Source organism: Cucumis sativus, chromosome 6, assembly GCF_000004075.3.
Source record: "Cucumis sativus cultivar 9930 chromosome 6, Cucumber_9930_V3, whole genome shotgun sequence".
Taxonomy (NCBI): domain Eukaryota; kingdom Viridiplantae; phylum Streptophyta; class Magnoliopsida; order Cucurbitales; family Cucurbitaceae; genus Cucumis; species Cucumis sativus.
This window is the reverse complement of record NC_026660.2, coordinates 4775211-4798306: the sequence shown is the minus strand read 5'-3', so window position 1 is coordinate 4798306 and position 23096 is coordinate 4775211. Positions and strand designations below refer to the sequence as shown.

General features: G+C 31.8%; 4 protein-coding genes across 9 annotated transcripts; 1 reads left to right on the top strand and 3 right to left on the bottom strand.

The window, feature by feature from the left end:
• Window positions 1-448: 448 nt before the first annotated feature.
• LOC101217077 lies at window positions 449-10688 on the top strand. Of its 3 annotated transcripts, XM_031886707.1 has the most exons (4): window positions 449-762; window positions 853-983; window positions 8927-9027; window positions 10295-10688. In XM_031886707.1, exons 1-3 carry the CDS (start codon window positions 615-617, stop codon window positions 8990-8992), a joined length of 345 nt encoding a protein of 114 aa, XP_031742567.1. In that variant the 5' UTR covers window positions 449-614; the 3' UTR covers window positions 8993-9027; window positions 10295-10688. The 3 variants fall into 3 exon arrangements, with proteins under 3 accessions (XP_031742567.1, XP_011656652.1, XP_011656653.1); XM_011658350.2 differs by lacking the exons at window positions 8927-9027; window positions 10295-10688 and adding an exon at window positions 1416-1991 and having other exon boundaries at window positions 450-762; XM_011658351.2 differs by lacking the exon at window positions 8927-9027 and having other exon boundaries at window positions 453-762.
• LOC101216841 (histidine-containing phosphotransfer protein 1) lies at window positions 3355-5918 on the bottom strand. 2 transcript variants are annotated; one of them, XM_004153194.3, is made up of 7 exons: window positions 5517-5906; window positions 5326-5392; window positions 4872-5002; window positions 4704-4772; window positions 4249-4320; window positions 3826-3898; window positions 3355-3743 (listed from the first exon to the last, which is right to left on the bottom strand). In XM_004153194.3, exons 2-7 carry the CDS (start codon window positions 5383-5385, stop codon window positions 3684-3686), a joined length of 465 nt encoding a protein of 154 aa, XP_004153242.1. In that variant the 5' UTR covers window positions 5386-5392; window positions 5517-5906; the 3' UTR covers window positions 3355-3683. The 2 variants fall into 2 exon arrangements, with proteins under 2 accessions (XP_004153242.1, XP_011656654.1); XM_011658352.2 differs by lacking the exon at window positions 4249-4320 and having other exon boundaries at window positions 5517-5918.
• A 1027-nt stretch (window positions 10689-11715) lies between the features above and the next one.
• On the bottom strand, window positions 11716-15701 carry LOC101218235 (probable prolyl 4-hydroxylase 4). 2 transcript variants are annotated; one of them, XM_004144919.3, is made up of 8 exons: window positions 15443-15701; window positions 15171-15228; window positions 14962-15066; window positions 14424-14481; window positions 14079-14254; window positions 13302-13371; window positions 12844-13182; window positions 11716-12067 (listed from the first exon to the last, which is right to left on the bottom strand). In XM_004144919.3, exons 1-7 carry the CDS (start codon window positions 15580-15582, stop codon window positions 12887-12889), a joined length of 903 nt encoding a protein of 300 aa, XP_004144967.1. In that variant the 5' UTR covers window positions 15583-15701; the 3' UTR covers window positions 11716-12067; window positions 12844-12886. The 2 variants fall into 2 exon arrangements, with proteins under 2 accessions (XP_004144967.1, XP_011656650.1); XM_011658348.2 differs by having other exon boundaries at window positions 11716-12063; window positions 15443-15699.
• A 1455-nt stretch (window positions 15702-17156) lies between these two features.
• On the bottom strand, window positions 17157-21506 carry LOC101216575 (receptor-like cytosolic serine/threonine-protein kinase RBK2). 2 transcript variants are annotated; one of them, XM_004144993.3, is made up of 10 exons: window positions 21201-21498; window positions 20696-20824; window positions 20387-20511; window positions 19913-20311; window positions 19549-19800; window positions 19322-19476; window positions 18941-19020; window positions 18715-18850; window positions 18479-18628; window positions 17157-17581 (listed from the first exon to the last, which is right to left on the bottom strand). In XM_004144993.3, the coding sequence occupies exons 1-10, from the start codon at window positions 21236-21238 to the stop codon at window positions 17396-17398; spliced, it is 1650 nt and encodes a 549-aa protein (XP_004145041.1). In that variant the 5' UTR covers window positions 21239-21498; the 3' UTR covers window positions 17157-17395. The 2 variants fall into 2 exon arrangements, 1 of the variants encoding a protein (XP_004145041.1); XR_969710.2 differs by having other exon boundaries at window positions 17446-17581; window positions 18719-18850; window positions 21201-21506.
• Window positions 21507-23096: the final 1590 nt, after the last annotated feature.

Below are 23096 nucleotides of genomic sequence, written 5' to 3'. Positions count from 1 at the left end.
CCAAATGCACATATCTATCAAAACTGGTGAACTAAAAATGTAATTTTTTAGTAAAATCAATCAAAAGTTAAGAAGATTAGTATTTTTAAAACAATTAATTAAATATATAACAATATTTTTTAAAATTTGTAAATATAACCAATTATATCCACCTATTTTATTTTCGATAAAATTGTCAAAAATTAAAAAAAATATGAGTCAAATATTTACCCTCAAATTTTTGTCATGTAGTGATTTTTGTTGGTATAAATGGTTTGATTTTTTTTTAATTTCTTGAAAAAAGTATCATTCTTATTTGTGTAAATGACGATAATGGAAAAGTAATAGAGTCCGCTTGTGCCACGTATGCAAAAGTTAATTCCTCTTTTAATAAGAATACAAATTATATTTTTTAGAAAAAAGAAAAATATTACCTAAATTTAAACTGCGAAACAACACTGCCCATAAGAGACAAAAATGTGAAATAGAAACAGCGATAAATACCAATGAGAAAACTCCGAGCTTCTCTTCTTCTTGCCTGATCTAACCATTTCAACTCCATCGCGGGAATCTCTGAGCTCTCTCTCTCTCTCTCTCTATCTATCTCTTTCTTCTAGACATAGCCACCGGAAACAATGGCGTCGTCGACGGCTAAGATTACGTTTCGTGTTATCATGGTGGTGATCCTCCTCCTCGTCTTGTTCTATGTCGGTCGTCCTCTGTACTGGAAGATTTCCGCTACTGTACATGATATTCGTCAGAACAAACAGACCGTCAAAGAAGGTGCGTTAATTGAATGCTAAATCTGTATGTTTATGCTTGTCTCAGTTCTGACTTAGAGTTTGAATTCTTCGTTCTGGACCTGCATTTCAGGCCTCTCTCAGATCGTTCTGGAAGCTCAGAAATCGGTGGGATGGTACCATGATGAGTCGGACTCGGGCGTTCATGATGGAAATGATGGAAAGAAAGCCGGATCGGGTGCTATTCGGAGGCTGCTTCATCAGGTTTTGTGAAAATCTTAGTTATTTGAATTGTGATTAGTCCTGGAGAATTGAATTGTTTCACATGCATTAGTAAAGTTCAATTAGCGGATCTGGATTTTTTTTTTTTTTTTTTTTTTTTTTTTTGCCCTTAATAACGTGTGTTATAATGACTGAATTAGCACCTACTGAATCTATTTAGTTAAAGGAAGGCAAAAAAAAAAAAAAAAAAAGATGAAGAAATCGTAATGCTTCGGCGTTCAGTCTTCACCGTTTCCATTATGCATCGTTAGTCACTCGGATGTGTGGATAGTGATATTTGTACTTAGATGTGGTGACCTACTGCTTGCGAAAACTCATTTTGACACACACACACACAAAAGAAAAAAAAAGAAGAAGATATTGTTAGTTTGTATCGAGCGGAATTGGCTGATAATGTGAATTGGAATTTTGTAGTTTAAGACTGAATGTTTGGTAAAGGTGGAAATGCGTACATAGGATGATGAACTAAAGATGACAATGGCCTTTTGTAATGGTTTTTGTTACTGTGAGTCCGTGACGGGCTAATTGGGCATTCTGGTGCTGAAGGAGCGATTTGAAACAAAATCAACTAATTGAAGTATAATGGAGAAGGCTTCAATAAAAAGATTGTACAAAATAATGATGGATGCCTCTGAACCTTTCTAGATAGATCCAAGACTTGGTGGAGCTGTAGTTAACCATAAAAACCCATAATGCCCTGCTGTTTAATCATGTTTCCTTGTGCTTTTTATTCATAAGCTCAAATGCAGCAACCATGACAAATCTTACTTGGCAGTGTGCCCTTCACTTGTGGCAACTCCCAAGTCCTAATGGTGAAATTAGTAGTTGCCTTTGTATACCTATCTCATCTCGTCCTCATAAACATGAGAAGGGAGATGAGAAAGGAATTCCTGCAGAATGTTTACACATAGATATGATAATCATGTCTGCATATGTGACAGTCTGATGTAACGTGGTTTTCTGTAGGAACATACACGCTAAAATTGATTTTACGGACTCTAGACTCTTATTCCCAATCAAGGTAGAAGGAAACTGACCTAAGATTTATTCATCTTATGATCTTTCTTAGTTAATCAACCCTTTACTATAGGGTGATTAGTAAGTTTCAGAATTAGGATTTTGAATGATCGATTCATCTTATGATAAAGGGTGACTAATATTTCTTAGTTAGCCAACCCAGTACTATGATAAAGGGTGACTAATAAATTTCAGAACTAGGATTTTGAATGATTGAGCGAGCTATAATGTATTGGTTTCTACGGGAACTAGAAATATTTTAACTCTTCTTAGTAGTCTAAAGTCTGAATTGGTTGAGCTGAACAACTTAGAATCTCTCCATAGTATTGTTCCCCACTAAGATCACTAAATCTCATGGATCTCCATGAAAGAACTGCCCCTAGAATACGATGGATTTTTAAATTTTAATTTGATATTATACATAAAATATCGTAACACTGGATAATTGAAGCTCATGAATCTCCAGTCTACTTCAGAAAAATTTCAAACCAGAGGAGACTTGGAACTATTTCAGTTTGGGCAATTCATCTTGCTAAATAATGACACAAAATAACCTTAAAGCAGTAGCATACATCATGGATCAGCAACTTGATTGTTCGTTGTGTTATGAAAAACTTGGAACGAAGTCTTTTCTAGTTGAGCAATATTCTGGGGAAACAAGATTAAGAAGAAATATTGAATCTAGCAGTCTTTGTTGATGTTATTATCTGGTACTCAAACATCACCCTCAATAAAATATTTTCTACAACGGAGATACCATTTTGTTTCGTTTTACTCAAGTTTTTATAACTTGTGCTAAATTAGGTCAGGCTAATTGGATATGCAAGAAGTATTTCTTTGAAATGCTCGCTACGAGGTGTTTAATGTTGTTCATAAGTAATACATGCTTTGTATCCATTCACAGACTTAGACACTTAGTGTTTATTTTTACCTAAATTCATCGACAATTTTCAAATATTCACGCAAATATATCTGACACATAGGTGCCATACGACTTACAAGTATCCATTGAAATGCTCAACCATCCAAGAATTTCACCTTCCTCCTAAAGAGAAAGGTTACACTCTTGTAGATTAAAGATCCTTCTTTCAGATAAATGATCAAAATCTTTCTCCAAAGAGCGTCTGGGAATCATCCTCTCTTTGTCTTCAATATATAACTTTTTATTATGCTAGTGACACGTCGACTTGCTTAGGTTAGCCTCTGATCTAGTATTGATGTTAACTTTCGGGATTACATAGTTGAAATTATATATGTATACACACATTTGGTATTGCACCCTCCAAATCGAGCCATAGAAATCCTCTTCTGATGTTTTGTCAACGCAAAAAAGGTGCACTCAGACACAATTGGTAAAGCTTTTATCTACTTTTCAAATCAACTAGAAAATTAAGAGTCCTCAAATATTTATAAACGCACACCAATCCTAATCTTGTTCACAATGCGGAACTCCTTCGGAATCTTAAATACAACCTTCTTTTAGCATTGACGTGACACAGGAAAGTGACACGGTTTAGAAAATACCTCCTCACACATTGAAAACTTTCATACAGATCTCATCAAACAGAAGAACCATAACTTCACAAGGACCCCAAGAAAATGGAAAAACTACATTCCCATCAACTGTGACTCTTAAGAAGTATTCTCTTGGCTTTTGGGTTCAGCTTAGAATATCAATTCTGTCGAAGGGATTGACCCACCAGCAGCCACAATTTGTTGCTCCATCTGCAATTAACAATTTAACATGTAATTTTGTTAAAATTAAGAAAGATTTGCTTGTTCTTCAGAACAAGTCTTATGTACTGACCCTGAATAAATTCTCAAGCTTGTTTTTCACGAGGCAGGTCTCTTGCTTTAATTGTTGCAGACATCTTAGGCATCTGCATCAAAAATGTTTCATAGTTTCTATAAGCTGATTTTATTCAATAATTCCACACATGCTGAAGGAGTTCAACAAGAAAATCTTTTGATTTTGTTCTAATAGTAATACATCAGTTTTTTTTTTTTTTTCTTTTTTTGCTAACAGGCTAAAATAATGATGAGAAAAACTTTGACAATGATTGTATGTTATGGTAAAAATTTGAAGTTTTAAATGTAAAAGGTAGATAAAAGTTCTAGTTCCATAAACGAACTTCATGAAATTTAGGGGCCTGGATAAAATTCAAGAACCAAAACTTGAGCCTCAGCATCATATATAACCCTGCTTAGTCTTCAATAAATAAGAACTCACCCATCAATGTTCTGTTCCTCACAGAAGCTTCGCATGGCTATACAGACATTTTTAACTCTCTGTGCACCTATGCTGTTAATCACAAAAGTTACAAAATCCTTCATTCAGTTAAATTTTTTGTGATAACAATATTTATTTCTCTTTAGAATTTGAAAATGGTTCTGAGAGAGAGTTTATCACAAGCTACCAAATGAAAACTTTATTCCTCTATGTTTTAAAATTAAGGAAAGAAAAACTGGTTGTTTGGCAGCTACTAATGCAAGATAGCCCTCCTCTTTTTAGACCAAAAAAATTAGTTTAAAGCATGTTGAGTAATTGTTTCCTCAAATATCATAACTTTGCAAACAAATCCATAAAACTAATTGTTAGCTCCTAAAAGCCTTTTTTAACAGAAACATATGAGGAAAATCAGGTACTAGAGGGAGAGGCTTTTTTAATAAGTTTCATTCTTATACCTTGAACTGCTTCCTTTAAGCTGGTGAACATGGCCGTCAACCTTTTGAAAGTCCACATCAGGTTGATCACTGTAAAAGGCAAGGGAAGACGGTAAAAAAAAAAACCTTTGTGAATCTCAGGAAAAACTCGTATCAAAACCAAGAAACTCATAGATAGAGAAGCCTCACAACGCTGCTGTGAGATCATTGAGAAGCCTCTCGGAATCCTCAAAGAAAAGAGACACCACTTCAACAATGAAATCTGGATTGCCCTCATCTTGCAATTTCTGCAGCTCTATAAACTGACTGTCCAAGAAGTCCTAGCTCTCCCCAACAAATAGAAAGCACCAGAAACCAAATTCAAGAATTAAGAAACTGAGGCTACAAAAATATAAGCGTCAACCTAAATTCTTTTGTAACTGCAACCTTTCCATGAAACAAACCCAAAAACTTAATAGTTTTTTGGGGTTCTCTCTCCTTGATCCCCTAAGACTACAAAAATATATCATATGTTTCTTATCTAAAAAAACTGCAAAAGAAGAAATCCCAATCTCTCAACACCAAAAGCCAAACACAAGAATCAAGATTACAGAACGAGAAAAACAAAACCCATCTCTAGTTTGATCTTAGTTTATGTTCATACCTCCAAGAATAGAGACTTCGTGTAATCAACCCATTGTCTCTGCATCAACCCCACCTCCATGCTTACACTACACACACACACAAAAAGAAAAAACTCTGTTATTAAAACTGCAACCCAACAAAGCCACCTACCTTAAATTGCAGAACTTGAGCAATAATTGCATCACTCAAAGGGTTAGAGTGCCAGAAAACCTTTTAAAAAAATTATTGGTGAGAGATGATGATTCTTAATGATCGTAGTAGCACTAGCAACAAAGCAATGCAAAGCTTTCTCCTTATTTTTAGGTATTTTTGGTTGTACTTAAACTAGCAGACGAACACAACACAACAACTTTTCATCTTCTCTGGATTTGTGCACTACTGATAATTTGTGTCCCCAAACCTCTACAGTTTTGCTCTCTCTCTCTCTCTCTCTCCCCCCTTTTTCCCTTTCGGCCTTTGTGTCATTTATTCATTTTTATGAACTTCTCAACTCTGAAAGTATCCCTTTGTTTACCATTTCGTCTCCTTTTTAGTGTTTTATTTTCCTGCTCTCTCTCTCTCTCTCTCTGTAGTTTATAATATTCCTTTTCCTTTTTGTGTCTCTCTTTTTTTCTCCTGAGAAACTATTGGTTGTAGTTAATCTTTGAATTTAAGCTTGATGATGTGTATATAGGAAATTGTTTTAGGTTCTCTTTCAATGAATTTGGAATAGAAGGTATCTTAGTGAAACTTTTAGCAAGGCAAAGTTGGTCTTGCCATGCGCCACTTCTATTGGTCCAACTATTACCATATTCTATTTTGGTCTTTCATTCTTCGACTTTTAATTTCTTTTAAGTACAAAAGGAGTTGGGTATTTGAACCTAAACTTCGTGTTAGTAATACTAATACCGTAATACATACAAATATCAATTAAGTTAACTTATTTTTCTCGTAAATGTTTGTTTCATGGATTTTGACATGAATTTCTTGGTAGACTTTTGACATCTTCCTTTGTTTTATCGGATTTCACTTTTTAATATGCAGTATATTATTGTTTAGAAAACTTAATAATAAATCAAATGTGGATTTTTAGTATTCTCCTTACGGTGGGAACGTGGAATTTCAATACCGAAGAATTAACGGTGAAATATAAACTCGTTAATTATTATTTACTAGTTACTTTTAATTAATTATTTCAAGCAATTATTGTACATTTAGGATCGGTTTAATGGGGATTCTAAAATGCTTAATTTTGTCAAAAAAAAAAAAAAAACTATTTTGAAAATAATAGTAGTGTTTGGCAAATTAAAATAATGCATTTTTTAAAAATTCATTTATAAAATAATTTATTTTAGAGAAATCTTTAAAAACCAAATTCAGGTAAAAGAGTCTAACCAAACATTAATTGTTTAAATTTTAAACTCATTTCCAAAAAAATGCTTAAAAGGAAATGTATTATTGAAAAACATTTTCTTCTTAATTCAATCCAAACGGACCTTTAATTCGTTAATTATAATTTTCATAAACAACATGCCTATATTATATTTAAAATATTAAATCATTAATTGTACTATCTTCATATGTCATATATGTTATTATTTAATATTGGCTTCCATATACAAATTTGGTAAAACAAACCCATATATTTAAATTTTAAATATTTAATATCTATACTACTCATAAAACAATATATGTATTTCAAAATGATAGTATAACATAATCGTCTTGGTATGGTATGGTACAATAGCAAAAGTTGTTATTCATTTGTGAAGTTTGGTCTTTAGTGAAATTTCATGTGTCCTTCGGACTTCGGTTTTTAAGCTTTATTTTAACTGTTCTCTTAGTAATATTTTATTTAGTTGGAACTCCTCTCTTTAATAGGGGTGTTTTAGTAGATTTGTATTCGTCGATGGATTTAGTATAGACCCAAGGACTTGAGCCCTCTCAACTTCACACACACATATATAAAGCTGAAATAATATCGGTGTCAGTAGCTAGCTCTGGTAAAACTGTCATTCAATCCCCTTTAGACTCAGGTTCAAGTCTCACTCCTTTCAACAGAATTTCTGGATCTACCACTAGTTGTATTATTTCATCTTTTTTCTCGATAAAATCATTTTATGAATAATTTAGAACATTTATGCTAAAGATTAGAAGATGTGAACTAAGACTTTAACTAAGTTAAAACCTCAAAGACGAACCAAATGAACATAACTCACCAATAATTAACACAACCTTCCATCATAGAAATGGAAGGTTCGATCCTCCATTCCAACCATTGTTGGGAAAAAAACTTCAAAAACCATAAATCGACGTATTGAAACGAATAATCTATCATTTCAACATAACCTTGTCTTTTCATATTTTGTAATATATATTTTTAAAGTTCTGACGCAATATTTAAAAGTGGAAACTTTGAGACTTCAATCCTCTTAAAGACATGTATATGTCTTGCCGAGTTAAGTTATGCTCATGTTAGTTTTATCAAGATATATTACATATAAAATTAATATTTTAATACGACGTTAATGTGAAGCCAGAAGGAATCTGATTGGGCAAATCGGACAGCTGTTGTTTGATTTGTTTTAGTTGGTTTTGATTAACCAAAGAAGGGACAGAAAGTTGGACCAAAATTATGCCATTGGAAACCCCTTTTTCTTTGAGAGGTACCAAAAAAAAAATGGTGCCTTAGCATTTTGGTCGGCTGCCATTTGTTTCTTTGAGACATTAAGGACGTGGATGGGGAATCCTTATCTCTTTTTTTTCTTTTCATTTTTTTATATTTCTTTGGGAGGATGATATGAGAATGAGATGACTCCCCATAGTCCTCTGATAATATATATTTATAAGGAGAAAAAGAATTGAAGTAATGATGGGTTGGATTGGAACCATATTCTCATCGTTAAGAGTAAAAAGTAAAATGTTCTATTTGGCTTCAAAGAGGATAGAAGTTAGAACTACAGTGTGTGATTTTGGATTGGATTTAACCCAAATTAAACGGTACCCTTTTCTCTTAGTACCTTTGGATTTAACGTTTGTCGTATCTTATGTAGCTTAACCCAAAATCTACCCTTTATAATTTGATTTATCAAATACATTTAAGGGATCTTTATTTTGTTCATTTTATCTATTGTTTGATCATAGAAAGTTCAACACACTTTCTATAGTAGATAGATAGGTTTAGGTAATTACAATGGATACCAACTTTATGAATAATAGTCAAGTGTATAACAACATTGTTAGAAAAGTGCAGCTATAGCAAAATCGCTAATAGACTTTTATGGTCTATGAATGGTAGATTTTGACAGATTTTTATATATTTGTACTTTTTAAGAAAATGTTCTTAAATAATCGCTATATTTGCAATCATATCAGAAGATTTTTACCTCGAAAAAAAGGAAATGATAAGATAGAAAGGTAACAGTAGTACTAGTATTCTGGTCATAGGACTGAAGTGTTATCTCTTCTAACACTATAAAGAAAGTTTTCAATATTCCATATTCCATATTCGTTATTGTAGTAGCTGAATATTTCTCATTAGGCATCAACTCCACCTAGATAATGGGTTGACTCTAGTTTTCAAGCACTTAGTTTGGCCATTGATGTTTAATGCAAATTTATCACTTTTCTTGTCGAACAAGGCTCCATCTTCTAGAAGAGGAAAAAGAAAGAAAGGTTTATACTCAAAGATTGTGTTATTTAGGTGATGGAAGGAAGAATCACCATGGCCACTTTCCTCGAGGTGCTTGTTGAGTTGGCATCTTGTTCATTGTTATTAATTTTTTATATCTATCAATGTTCGGATCAGCTTACACGTATTTCAATTAATCTCCTTGAATAACCCACCTGATTCTACAACGTATGAACGTCAAGAAAATTCATAGGAAATTAATTATTAGGTGGGTGATCATCATCGAATGAAACCATGATCTCTTATTAGTTATTGAAACCATACCTCCCTTTTAACTCCTAGACCAACCATGATGGTTAGCATCTTGTTCGTTATCTTGGGCAATGCACACTTTAAAATACCCTTGCTAGGAAAGTTGTCGCGTCTCAATTTTAGAAAATTGTTGATAAAAACGTTTAAAAATATTAGAAAAACTAAAAAGAATTAAAAACCAAAATATGTGGATTAATAGATAACTATGTTGCTTTTTCTAAATAAGTTAGGAATGACGGTAATTTATATTATAAATAAGTTTTGAATCTAGTTTCTATTTGGTTTTTATGTTTCAAAATGTTATTACGTTTAGTACTTAAGTTTCGAGCTTTGTTTGAATATCATAATTTTAACTTTGAGATTTAAGTTTTCTTCTAATTTGATCCTTTAGTTTCGATGTTCACACTTTTAACCCCAAATTTTTGTTAAATAATTCACTTTTAATCTATTAATTATTTTCAAAATAATTGGCAAGTGAAATTTTGAATTAAGACATAAATGAGTATTTAATAAAAACAAAATACTTGAGCGATCAAAACAAAACTTAAAAGAGTGAAATTGCAAGTCTTAGATTGAAATTTGGTTCAAAACTTAAAAAGATTGGAAGAGTAAAAAGAATAACATTTAAAATTTACAGCCAAATAGAAAATAGCTCTAAATCCAAATTTCTATTCTTTTTGCTTTTTCTTTTGTTCAGTTTCTGTTTCTGAATTGATACATATAAATATGAATGAAAATGTTTAGACATATAATGAGAGAATTATAAGATGATAGAATGGTTGTTAAAGTTGCACAATGGCTTTACTCATATGCTCTAACATTTGAATATTCTCACTTTTGTAGACTCTCCTCTACTTTTTACTTCCCACTGCTAATGTAGTAAGCAGCTTACGGAATCTTTCTTTCTAATAAATCACAAAAAGAAAAAAGAAAAAAGAGAAACTGCGAGTCTATATGGTTAATTATTAAATGGATAATTTAGCGAAAACATGAGTGGGATTACAATGATTTTGATTTTGATTTTGATTTTGACTTCTCTCTTTGCTTTTTGTCTTTCGATTAACAGATGGATTGATGAAATATTGGGTGGTTTCTTTAATTTGCTGAGTTCGTCACGCCTCAATTATTTACCAACACCCATACATAACCCATAACCACACAGTGCCAAAAAGGATGAGGACAACCAACGCAAAAAGGCCAACACCATCTATTAAGGTTCTTTGTTTTTTTTTCTTTTCTTCTTCTTTGGCATAAAGTCTAGTTTTGATAAATATATATATAATACATTACATCGAAGATAGTTTCTTTCATTTAAAATTAGTCCTCAAAAGTTAAATTTACATCAAGTTGAGTAAAATGCATATAACCCAAACTTGAATTTGTATCCCTTTATACAAATCACCAATCATAGATGGATCCCTTTTTTTATTTTTGAGCTAATGGTTCAAAATATCATTTCAGTCTTTGTATTATTTTAGATTTCTTAGTTTTTTTAGTTAGAGATTATTTTAGATTTCTTAGTTTTTTTAGTTAGAGATTATTTTAGATTTCTTAGTTTTTTTAGTTAGAGATAGTTGCACTGATAATTAGATTTAAAATATTTAAATATATAACAATATTTAAAAAACCTATAAATATAGTAAAATTTGAAAGTCTATTATAGATAGATCATGCTGAAAATACTAATAAACATAAAAGTCTATAATTAATGCAAATCTATCACTAATAAATTTTGTTATACTTGCACTTGTTTTTAAAATTTTGTTATATACTTAATTATTATTCATAAAATTATTGTAATTAACCATTTTGTTAAATCTTAGTCAAAATATCTTTCATAAAATCTTAAATTTAAGCCTCTCGAGTGAAATTTTCACAAATCTGATTAAATAATTCTTATTGTTTTTAAAAAAATCGTTTTAATGATAAAACTATTAAAAATATTTACTATATTAACTTTCTACACTATGTCTATGGTGAGTCTTAAATTTTAGTCCTATTTCAATCTCTCTCAAATCTTGGAAACTTCTTTTTTTTTTTTTTTCCATGATGTGATTATCATCTCAATCCATGTTATCTACATTTAAAGAAAGAGTCTACTGTGGTCTACAAATAACATTTTGCTATATTTGTATTAGCTAATTTATTTTACTACATTTAAAAACATTTATTTTCATGCAGTAAGAAAATAATATGTGAACCTATTATCAAAATTCATCGTAAAAATGCTTGTAGATGACATGGAATCAAATGATAAATCACAATGAGATCGAGAAAAATATATATATAAAGAAAGCCAGTTTTCAAGATTTGAGAGAGTCAATTGACTTTGCATGCAAATGATTATCGACCCGTTTACGAACACTGTCTCCTCAATAGAGGAATAAAAAACAAAAGGAATTGAAACTATTTTTTCCTATAGAGAAAAAAGAAACTAAAATGAGCTAAGAGAATAAATAGCGAAAGCATTTAAAAGAATGATTGTTCTTTTTTCCTGAAAGGTGAAGGGATTGTATTTTTATATCTTTCATATTGAAAGGAAAGGCTGGTGGTTAGACTCTCTAATCAATTCATTGTCGCATCAGCAAAATTACTCTTTTTTTCTGTAACGTATGTAAATTTTAGTTTTTAAAACAACAATATTCTTTCCTATAAGAAAACCGTATCAAAATTCAAGTAAGAAAAATAACGACAATATAAAGTAATACATAATCATGAATTTTTTTTAAAGAAAAAGGAAAGGTCATAATTACCCAACGGCTACTGCTTCATCCCATCTGTGCTTCCACGATAGCTTCACAATCAATGTTGTATCGCTTTCCATTCCACAAATGACTGACTTTCCAAATGACACCAAAACCAAAAAAGAAAAAAGAAAAAAGAAAAAAAAAGGTAAAGAAATTCATGAGGGACAAAGCTTTATCTAAGAGTTATATCTTTCTATTAAATTACAAAATTGATTCTAGAGTAAGTTGGAATTTAATCCTTATTTTAAAGGTTAAGACTTTAGTCTTTATAGGTCCATAAAATTTTCATAAACAGTGCTACCATAAAAACTAAATTTACATTATAAGCCATGAGCTGAATTCTAACTTCTTTCCTACTATGGGTACTAAACTTGCAATTTAAGCTATTTCATTTTTGGAAGGAAACATATGACAATTGAGTGTAGGTAACAGGGAAAGCCTAAACAAATTGAAGTGCCATGCAAACGAAAAGAAATTCCGAAACTTAAAAGCCAATAATTCGGTCTCATCCAGTAACCAATTTGTTTTTTTTTTATTTTCAAAAACTCATGTTCATTTTTTACGATGGTAATTGAAATCTTTGTCAAATTCCGAAAACAAAAATCAATAGTATGTATCATTCTCAATTTTGTTATATTTCGTAAATAGTTTCATATTTTGTTATTTTTAAAAAACTCTATTGTTTTTAAATTCTAAAATTTGACTTGGTTTTTGAAAATATAGATAAATAATCATTACAAAACAAGAAATTTAGTCGAGAAATAAGTATTTAAAGGCTTAATTTTCAAAAACTAAAAACCAAATGGTTTGAACGAAAGCTTAGCAACAAATTGATTACTACTATCCAACCAAGGAATAAGAAGTTTACCACGAAAAGGTATCGGAATTTCGAGTGTAAGGTTGAAATGAAATCAACAGATCCTGCAACTCCTCCGACAGTAGCCGGGCATTTCTGGAGATCCAACCATATATTCTGGGTTTTTGGTGCATTCCCCTAAGGCAGCCCATCTCTCACAACTTTCATTTAGATCAGTACAATTCCCAATGTCTCCTAAGTTTTTGCTGAAAGAATCTACGTGAATCCACTTTGTTGCTGACCATTTTTCTCCTTCAAGGACAGGGCAACCTCCATGGAGACTGTTTGTGTCTGGTATAGCATTTGGTTCAAGGCTAAAGAAAAGAAGGGCATCGCCTTTCTTTGGTTTCACTACATCATTCCAAGCGAATCATGTTAAATAACAAAGTACATCAATTAATTACATGAAAGTTTTATAGTTTTTTATAAGTAGCGAAAAAGAAGCATTTATAGTTTGTTTGGTGATTCACCTGCAACTCCTTTCTTAGCGCACTCTGAGAGGTCCTCGTCTGTTTCATAAGCTCTCCGGTGGGAAGGTTTCTGCTCCGAGGTTATACAACGAGGTTAAACAGGTTTGCTATTGATTAAAGTAATTTTTGAATCAAATCCATTTCCAATCTATATGTAACTTCATAACTAATTATAGAAGTTTGTTTCAAGTTGGCTTCTCAGCAAGGAACAACTTCAATAATCTCAGATGTTTCATGTCTAATCCAATTCAACAATAGTTGGGTTCAAATCTTTAGATAATTGGTGAATTTCGGTGCTTTAAAATGACTGCAATAACATTTTTCCTAACTGAAGTACTTAAAATGATGGTAGCAAAAAGTGCTAAATCCCTCTAAGCAGGATTGTATTGCATCCATAATGAATATAGATCGATTGATAAACATTTAGATAGAAAAACAAAATCCAAAAAATAAGAAAATTAAACAAAAGAAACAGAAAAATGGTTCAGATTGGGTAAAAGGGTTCGGTGTCATCAACCTGAACAAAAATCAGGTCATTTCCAGTTGTGATTCCTATAAAATAATGGCAACACCCTCTGGATTATCCAACACATCGAGTCTTTCTCATGTTTCATTTCAATATTTCCACGTATCAGTCTTATAAAAGGATCTTCTCCATCAGAAGACAGAGTTGTATGATTATTATTTAGAGAGTACTGAGATCTAAGAAGAAGTAGTCTTACGATGAGGAATATAAAGTGCAATTCTAGTAAAGTACGAATTAACGCTTGAACTAACCTCTGCCAAGGGGAAAACTGTTTCACCACCTTGGGTCACATTAGAGAGATACATAAGGACCGTAGCTAAACGATGTCCACCCCAGGCAATATTCACCTTGTCAACAAAGTAATCATAATGTGACTCATATTTCTGCCCATGCTCGTATCTCAATACCTGAATGTCCTCCCCATTTTCTGAAAAACGAGAAATACACACGGCATTTAGCAGTGATACTCGACATTGACAACCATTTCATTATAAAGAAACCATGAATGTTACTTATGGCAATCAGCTCTAGTAAAGCAAAAGCATATGACATAACATATCAATTACAAAATATGTGATCTGACAGTGAACGTGTACCTTTTGGAAGAAAAGTCCATGCAGAAATTTTGTCCTCTATGCCAGAAACAATAGGATCCTAAATATCAAATCAAAATGTAAATATTCGATACAAACATGGGTGTAAAGATCTCAACTGATACTCAACAGAACCAAAGGAAATAATTATTGTCCTGCTATATACATCAATTTTAAGATACAGGTGAAGAGCACAAAATACACACTTGTTAATCTAGTCCTAATTCAACAAGATAGAAGAGGAGGAGGTTTTAAGTTATGATTCCTGAAAGATTGTTTACTCTCTAATTTTGAATGAACGTAATGTTGATTATTGCATCCATACTATCAGGAACATTCCTGCCGTTTAATCTCTTTGAAATGGCAATATATTTCAGTTTCGCAACGGATAAGATTCTTCCATTAAGTTTAATTCAATAAATAGCTTCGGTGACGACTAGTAACAGAACCTCGATTCCGATCAAAAACAAAAATCGAAAGAGAAATTAGAGAAAACATCCAGAAAACTTAGAAGATTGTTAGTGTGGAGATTCAACCTAACCTTGTTTTTAGAAATGAACATTCCTGAACTCGTTCGTACAGTACTGAGCTTACTCTTTCCCGAATCATTATCAGCAACCTCAGATCTCTTTAGCTCGGATCTCGCCTGTCACAGAAGAAAAACAATCCTTCAACAATAGATTTGTATTGACGAAACGAAATGACTTCCATATCAAACTGAACAATGAATATCACTAAATCTAAACTTACTATAGAAACCAGATGGTCGCATTCTAGGTCCGTTAGAAAACCTTCATATACAAAAGCTCTGCAACATTCAGTGAAATCGCCTTATCAAGAATTTGAAAAGCATAAATTACTATCAATAGCCACTGAACTAAACCTAAACGACCGGAAGCTAGAAGCTAAAACAAGTTAGAGTTGAATAATTTCCGTTCCACAACTTTCTCAGAAAACAAACACAATAGAACGAAGAAAACAAAAAGAAGATCCGTTCGTTATAAAATGCTAGCAATAAACACCTCGGTTTCCATGAAATCTGCTTCACTTTACTAGGATCTACGGTTGCGCTAGCCGAACCAGCATAAGAACAAGTTGATTCCCGAATAAACGATGAGGTCAAAATCAAGAAGATGAATAACAGATTATCAAATTTGAACATAGTCTCGATCGGATCAAATTAGAAAGAGCGCGCGCGCGAGAGGGAGAGAGAGAGAGAGAGTTATCGGAGGAAATTTGATGGGAATGTAATGGAAGTTCCAAAATTCATAGAGAAGAAGAGGCTTCGGTTACTTTCCTCTCATAGAAAGTCAATTAGTCAACAACATATCGATGCCAAAATGCCACGTCAGAATGCGAAATTTAGGAGGGAAATGTTCATTAATTATTACTAATTAATGTCATTTATTTTTCTTAATTCTAAAAAATTGAACATTTTGATAAATATATTTGTTTTCGTTGAAAAATGGAGTATAATAAATTTTGTGTTATGGACCGTAAATTTTTATTTTTTGAAAAAAAATTCTTTTATTTCTTTAAACGTCCTTAAATAAATTATTTCTTTATTTTAAAATTTTGGTAAATGTTTGGAATCTTTTTTCAAATTTAGAGGAAGTTTGTGGTATTGGATTGGTTGTTATTATAGTTAAATGTCAATCCCTCCTAATTTTAGTTTAATTTGTAATAACTGTGTTTAAGTGAAACCATTTTTATTTGAAAACAAAATAGTAAATATGATAATAATTATAGTTTTGAAATAGTATTTACTATGAAAAAGTATTAAAATATAAAATAAAACTATCTATTAAACAAACCTTTAATTTATCTTCGACATATCTTCTTGTAACATTTATAGTATAAATGTGTTCTCATAAGTATCAGTTAGCTTCACATAAATGTTAATGAGTCTCACGACATACAATAAATAAATATAATATAAAAAAAATTCACTCGCATAATCTTAAAAATTTTCACACGTGTTTCTTTTATTTATTTATTTCTTCAACCAAGTTGATTGAAAGTTGGATCTATGTGACAAGCTTTGTTGAGCTTGTAGAGGCAATGGCTCTACAAGTGACTCTATTTTAGGTATAGATTGATTCTCTACCAAAAATTTTATAAATAAAATGAAATTGCTGGCTTGATATATTTTAGAAGTGGATTAATTGTTAGATTTTTTGTTTAACCATCCAAACAATATAGTGACACATAATTTAGTTGATTGTGCTCGGAGATTCAAAACTATTAGGCTTCGGTTTTGAAGCCACCTAAATTGGGTTGATGTTACCGTATGCTATTTTGTAATTGGTTTTTATTTACTGTTTTAGAATAACTACCATGGTAGAAATGAAACACTGTCAACTTTTCAAACAATAATCATATTTTGAGCTATACTCCATTTAAGTTAAATTTTAATAACTTAAAATATAATATCACAAAATTAAACAAAAATATTAATTTAATAAATTCAAGGTCCTCTTCATCTTTCCTTCCTAATCCCAAGTTATTATAATATTTATTTACATTTCTTAGTTAAGACGTATCTCTAATTCTATATCAAAAATTGTTCGCGACAACACATTCAACCAACACAAAAATTCATCTCTTATATTAATATCAAACTATTGAAAACTTTTCGATGTTGATACAATTTATAATGAGTATAATAAGCATATATTTCTTTTATTTATGATAGTGATAAATTGATAATGATAATAAAATCAATAAATATAATGATACAAATAATAACATTCAGACTATCTTTTGTTGGTTTAAAATTAAGTGATTAACACTGTTTTCACAAATGAATACTGTGATCTACAAATAGAAAAGAATAAGAAAAATATTAAAAAAATTGAAACATCAAGATCATATATTATGATCGAATATAAATGCATAAATATCATATTTAAATTAAATTAAGTTTTTTTGAAAAAAAAAAGCAAAAGTACTTTGTTGAGGTGAAAATAAATAATCTAAACATCACTATTACAGGTACCTAAAACAATCTCCAAATGTCGATCGATATCACTTAAATATTTGGTAGAATTGTATTCTTCGGCATCCAAAAGCTCTTCGGAGTATGTCCTTTGAAGTTTAGACTTTTGTCGTTTCACAAGCTCCAAATTATCAACTCCATCCCCTTTCAGAATTTGAACAATCTACATACGAATATACATGTATATGTGTTAGAAAATCGATAGCTTTTAATCATTTCATTTTTAATTTGCAACATACCAAAGGGACAAAGAACAAAGTTTGCACGTTTCGTTTGATAGTTATTTGGTATTTTAAATTAAAGCGATAAACTTCTATTCCACATTTGAGTTTGTTTGATTTGTCATGGAAAAAACAGAGGAAAATTACAAACATAAATTTTAAAAACTGAAAGTAAAAATAAAATTTTTATCAAATGAGATCTCATTTACTCTATAGAAATAGACAATTTAATGTTCAGAAACAAAAAGCAAATCTTCTCCCAAGATGTCAGGATGACCTTAAGGTAAGGACGGTAGTAGATATAGTAGTCTTTCTTTTGGTTTGATAGCATATGGTGGTTAAGTTTCAAGTCTTACTTCTTAGTCAAAAATTATATACCTTTAAGTACCACTGACTGCATTATTTCCAAAGTTGATTACTAAATCCATTTTTATAGCATGAGTTCTTTCTTATCTTTGTTCGGGCCTTGTCCGGGATCAAAGACGAGGGCAAGGGCAAGAAAAAAGAAAGGCATCTATTTAAGTTTCAATAATTATCTAGATTCAAGAAACTATGGTACTAATGATTACCTTTTAGACAAAAATATATGTTATAATAAGTTGAGCTATATACTTAGCTTGGCTCTGCAATATCCATATTTTACCTCATCCCGATCTCTTGAATTGGGTCAAGGATCAGGAAACGAAAAATAAGAGGTATTTTCTAAAAGTTTCAATAGAAATAAAGATGAAAATGAACTAATTACTTCAGATAGATTGGTCATATAGTACTCATGATTATATATTTATATTAACAGTAATTCGAAGAACGACTACGAATCTTCAAGATAAAGTGCATACCTCACTCATTTCCGGCCGTAGAATTGAAGATTGATTTATGCACATTGAAGCTATTGATATCATTCGTTTCATTTGTTCGGTGTCAAATGCGTCGACAAGAGACAAATCAACAAGTTCCTTGAGATTCTGTTTAGAAAGTAGGGGTTTAGCCTGCAAATAGTTTTGAAACAGATTAGCGTTAGTACACAAAATTGTTCCCAAGATCACAAAAACTGAGGTTGCAGTAGCGGACGCACCCACATCACAAGGCTTTGCTGTAAGCTATCCAGTGCTCGTCGTCCCGTAATTAGTTCCAATAAAAGCACTCCATAGGCATAGACATCAGTTTTTTCATCAACAATGCCATGCATAAAGAACTCGGGAGGAAGGTACCTATAATCATCAGAAGAGACAGAAGAGGAGGATCAGGTTTGGAGGAGTAGGATTTTTTAAATTCCTAACAAGAAGTTTTGATCGACAAACCCGAATGTGCCTTCAAATTTTGACACAGTATGGTGAGTCCATTGATCTGGAAGCCACTTTGCAAGCCCGAAGTCAGATATCTGGGTTTATTTTTAAGTATTCACCAAACAAAAATTAAATTAATTTGAAACATGTAATGTACTGATCTTTTTTTGCTAGCAGTATGAAAGATTTTGAAACTGGATTTTTATGTTGAATATCCTGATATGATTGAGGATTTTTACTTGATGTTATCATTTTCATTGAGCTAACTTTACAAGCCAATTGAAATGTATGAATGCAAAACAAAGGAAAGTCATTTATGTTTCCGCATTGAGTTCAACTTTCCAGTATATCTAGCCAGCTACAACACTTGGATAACTGTCAAAGCATAAAGCATACCTGAGGCTCAAAATCGTCTCTAAGCAATATATTAGCGGCCTTAATGTCTCTGTGGATTATTCTTCTTTGGCAGCCTTCATGAAGATAAAGGAGACCTTCAGCAATTCCAAGAGCAATCTTATACCTGGTTGACCAATCCAGTCTCTCCTTTGACCCTAGATTACACAGGCCGAATTAGCAGTAAATTAAACGGTTAGAATGCAAGAGATTGACAATAAATTACAAACCATAAAGTATGGATGCCAGGCTCCCATGGGGTGATAAATGAAGTATAAGGTGCATTCCCCCTTCAACGCCGTACCCAATTACGCTGGCGATATTAGGATGATCAACATGAACAATAATTCCAAGCTCAGACAAGAAGTCTGCAGTCATCTCCTCTTGGCTACCTCTATTAAGCCGCTTGATCGCGACAAGTTGTCCATCTTCCAACTGGCCCTTGTAAACTTCAGAATAACCACCCTCGCCAATCAAGTTTTCTTTGGAAAAAAAAAAAAAGATATACTTGCATCAACTAACTATTATCATAAAAAGAAACAGCATTATAGAAAATTCGAATCAACAGAGATAATTTGGTTTCTAGAAATAAACCTTGGCTGAAGTTATTGCATGCAACTTCCAGCTCTGAAAGTGTGAAATTTTTCCAAGAAGATCTGAAATAGCAAAACTCGGTTTCTATAGAAGAGTCAATCACTGGTGATACTACTGGAATCATATCCTCTCTAATTCTTTTGCTCTTTCTTCTGGTGAGTTTTGGAACAGCTTTAAGAGGAGGAAAGGTCTGAAATCGCATTTGAGGTCCTTTCTTCAGTAAACGAAAGAACCCTCTCCAGTGACTTGGATTTCTTGAGTCCGGATGACCTTCCCAATCGGAAGTGCTGGCCCGAGAAGTAGTTGTTTCAGAATCTAAGCTTCTCGAGCAATCTTCGAGCACCCCTCTTGGAGATGCCACATCTTTGGTTTCATCTTCCAAATCTAATAATCTCAACTCTACAAAATACATAATCATAACATTAGTACATGATCAATGATAAAATACTTGCGGTAGCTTCGAGATTTACTTACCATGAGAAGCAAAAGAGTCGGAGAATCCCCGCGGTCTTGATCTGCTCCCTATACTGGGAGTCCCCGTAGCTTGATTTGTCTCATCTTTTGATTGATTTTGAGTATCAACATCGCCTGAATCATTGCTGTTCAACAAATTCCCATGTAAGCAACCAATTGACAGAACAAATAGCCTATTAGCTCCATGGAAAAATCTCTAAAAGAATAGCTTCACACAATCATCTCGCCAAGTACAGGAACTATTAGAAATTGAAGAAACAAACATACAAACAATAAATGTGATGTAATCAAAGTAGAGACGGAAACAACCTTCCAGACGTTTGAATCTCAATAGGACCGTATGTAGCCATATTCCCAGAGTCTTGCCGTTCCAATTTCTCTATAATTGAAACTTCCAACATCTTCGATCGTTGCAACGTTCGCTCGCTCGTCTTATTACTAAGAAAAACAAAATCAACAACAACACGTCAAGCTCAAGCACACTCAAGTCGTTTCAATCCGTACTTTTAAATTTTGATTAATTATCCTGCAACTATCGAAATCCTAATATACATTCAAACCTAACAATCCATCACGAACTCAGAATTCCGCAGGTTAAAATCAGCCAAATGATCTCATACCGAAAACAACAACTTTAGGATTTCAATCCCTAATCCTAAACCCAATTAACAATCATATGGCTCGTCTTTTTTTAAAAAGAAAAAGAAAAAAAAAACAGAAACCTAACAGTAACAGCCATTACAAAATCCAAATTCCAAAAACGAGAGAAGCACAATCAAACAATCTGAAAAAAAAAAAGAAAAAAAAAAGTTACCTGGAAGAAGAAGCAGGGGATTCTTGATCATTTTCCATGAAGTTTATTGGAATCAATGAACAGAGAGGGACTCGGAAAGGAACTTTGTGCGTAGAAAGAGAGGGAGAGGGGGAGTAGTGGTCGACATGAATTCAAATCACCAATTTCAACATTGTTACTATTTTTGATTGATCTCCGAAAGTTGATGCTGAAAAATAGGAATTAAATTTGCATATTCCATCAAAGTTGTACGTCATTCTGTAATGAAGAACAGCAATGGAAATACGGTTATGTATATATATAAAGATGGGCGTAACTGGGAATGGAAAAAATGAAGTTTAAAAAGGAGGTTGAATGCAAAGCACGTTGAGGAGTTGTAATTTTCCCGGGAAAATCGGTCCTTGTCTCTTTTGAAATTTCTCACACGTTCGCCTTTTCAACTTTCTCTTTACCTTTCTATCCACATAACCTTAAAGTATCATCATTTTAATTTTAAACTTAATGGTATTTACTTATCTCACACCACCTAACATTCTTCTCCCTCTAACAAAATAGTTTCCATCATTTCTCATTAACATTATCTCCTAAATTTCAAATATTGATTAAACCTGAATAACATGTAACTTGATAAGAAAAATAAAATAGTAGATATAAGAATAAGCTTGATTTTTTATTTGTTAATATAAGCTGACATTTTAATCTCTTTTATTTTTACTTCAATTGCCTAGACCTCCCCAATTTAAATCAAAATGATTGAGTTAGATTGAATTTTTTCGATTAAGTTTGAGTATCTATTGAGTTCACATACATTTGAAGAGTGATATCGTTACTAAGGAATAGAAAAGAGATTTATTAAAAAAATAATGAAAAAAATGAGGAGATGGGAATTACAATATGTGAGATGAAAGATTGAATCTTAGACTAAATTTAGTAAAGACAACTAATTAGGAAAATCATCGCACATAAATGAAATTGAGACCGATATGCTACCCAACATGCTAAACCCCAAGCTACGTTTGATATCTTTGAATATGCCTAAAATGAGTCTCCTATGAACCCTCATGGCCAAAATATCATCCACCACTAATCTTATTAGAACCAAAATTTCATATTGGATTTTTTATCTCGAGATTGTATAGCAAGTTTATGTATCTTATATATCACTTTTATTTGTGTATGTGTATGTTAAAATATCATTTTTGATCCACTGGCTTGAATTTTATTCTATTCCAACCTACCTACCTCTTAAATCTCAAATGTAGTTATGTATTTATTACTAGAATTAATGTTTAGAACCTCTCCCCTAGATATAACTCAAAGTATATGGAACACAACTTGAGGTTGCATGTTATTCATTGTCATTGTTCTATGTGCTTGAAAAACATTATTATCTGTCAGTGTGAGTGAATTATGCTATTCCTAATGATTCTGTTCGTTTTGAGTTTTTTTTGTTTGATGTACTGAAAAGAGGTTTGAGGTTTCAAATTTTCATGCCCACGCATTTAACTAGTAAGTTAAAATATTGTTTTTGTTCCTATACTTTAGAGTTCGTTCAATTTTAGTCTATACTTTCAAATTTTATTCTCTGCGCTAAAATACAGTTCCTACTACTTTTTTATTGTTGATTTATTTCAAAACCTTTGGTTGTTTATCAGCATTTTTGTACTAAATTTTGAAAAGATATTCACATATTATATTTTCTTGCATTAAAGTTATTGCTATTTTTTAGTGACTTTCGATAAAAATTAACCTGGAAAGACTAAACTCGAAATTTATCAAAATTAAATGACTAAAACCATATATTTAAAATACAAAAATTGAACAAATCTCAAAATACGAAAACCAAAATGATATTTTAATTCAACCATAATTAATTATACATATTCATGGTGTATAATGATCCAATGGGAGCAAGAA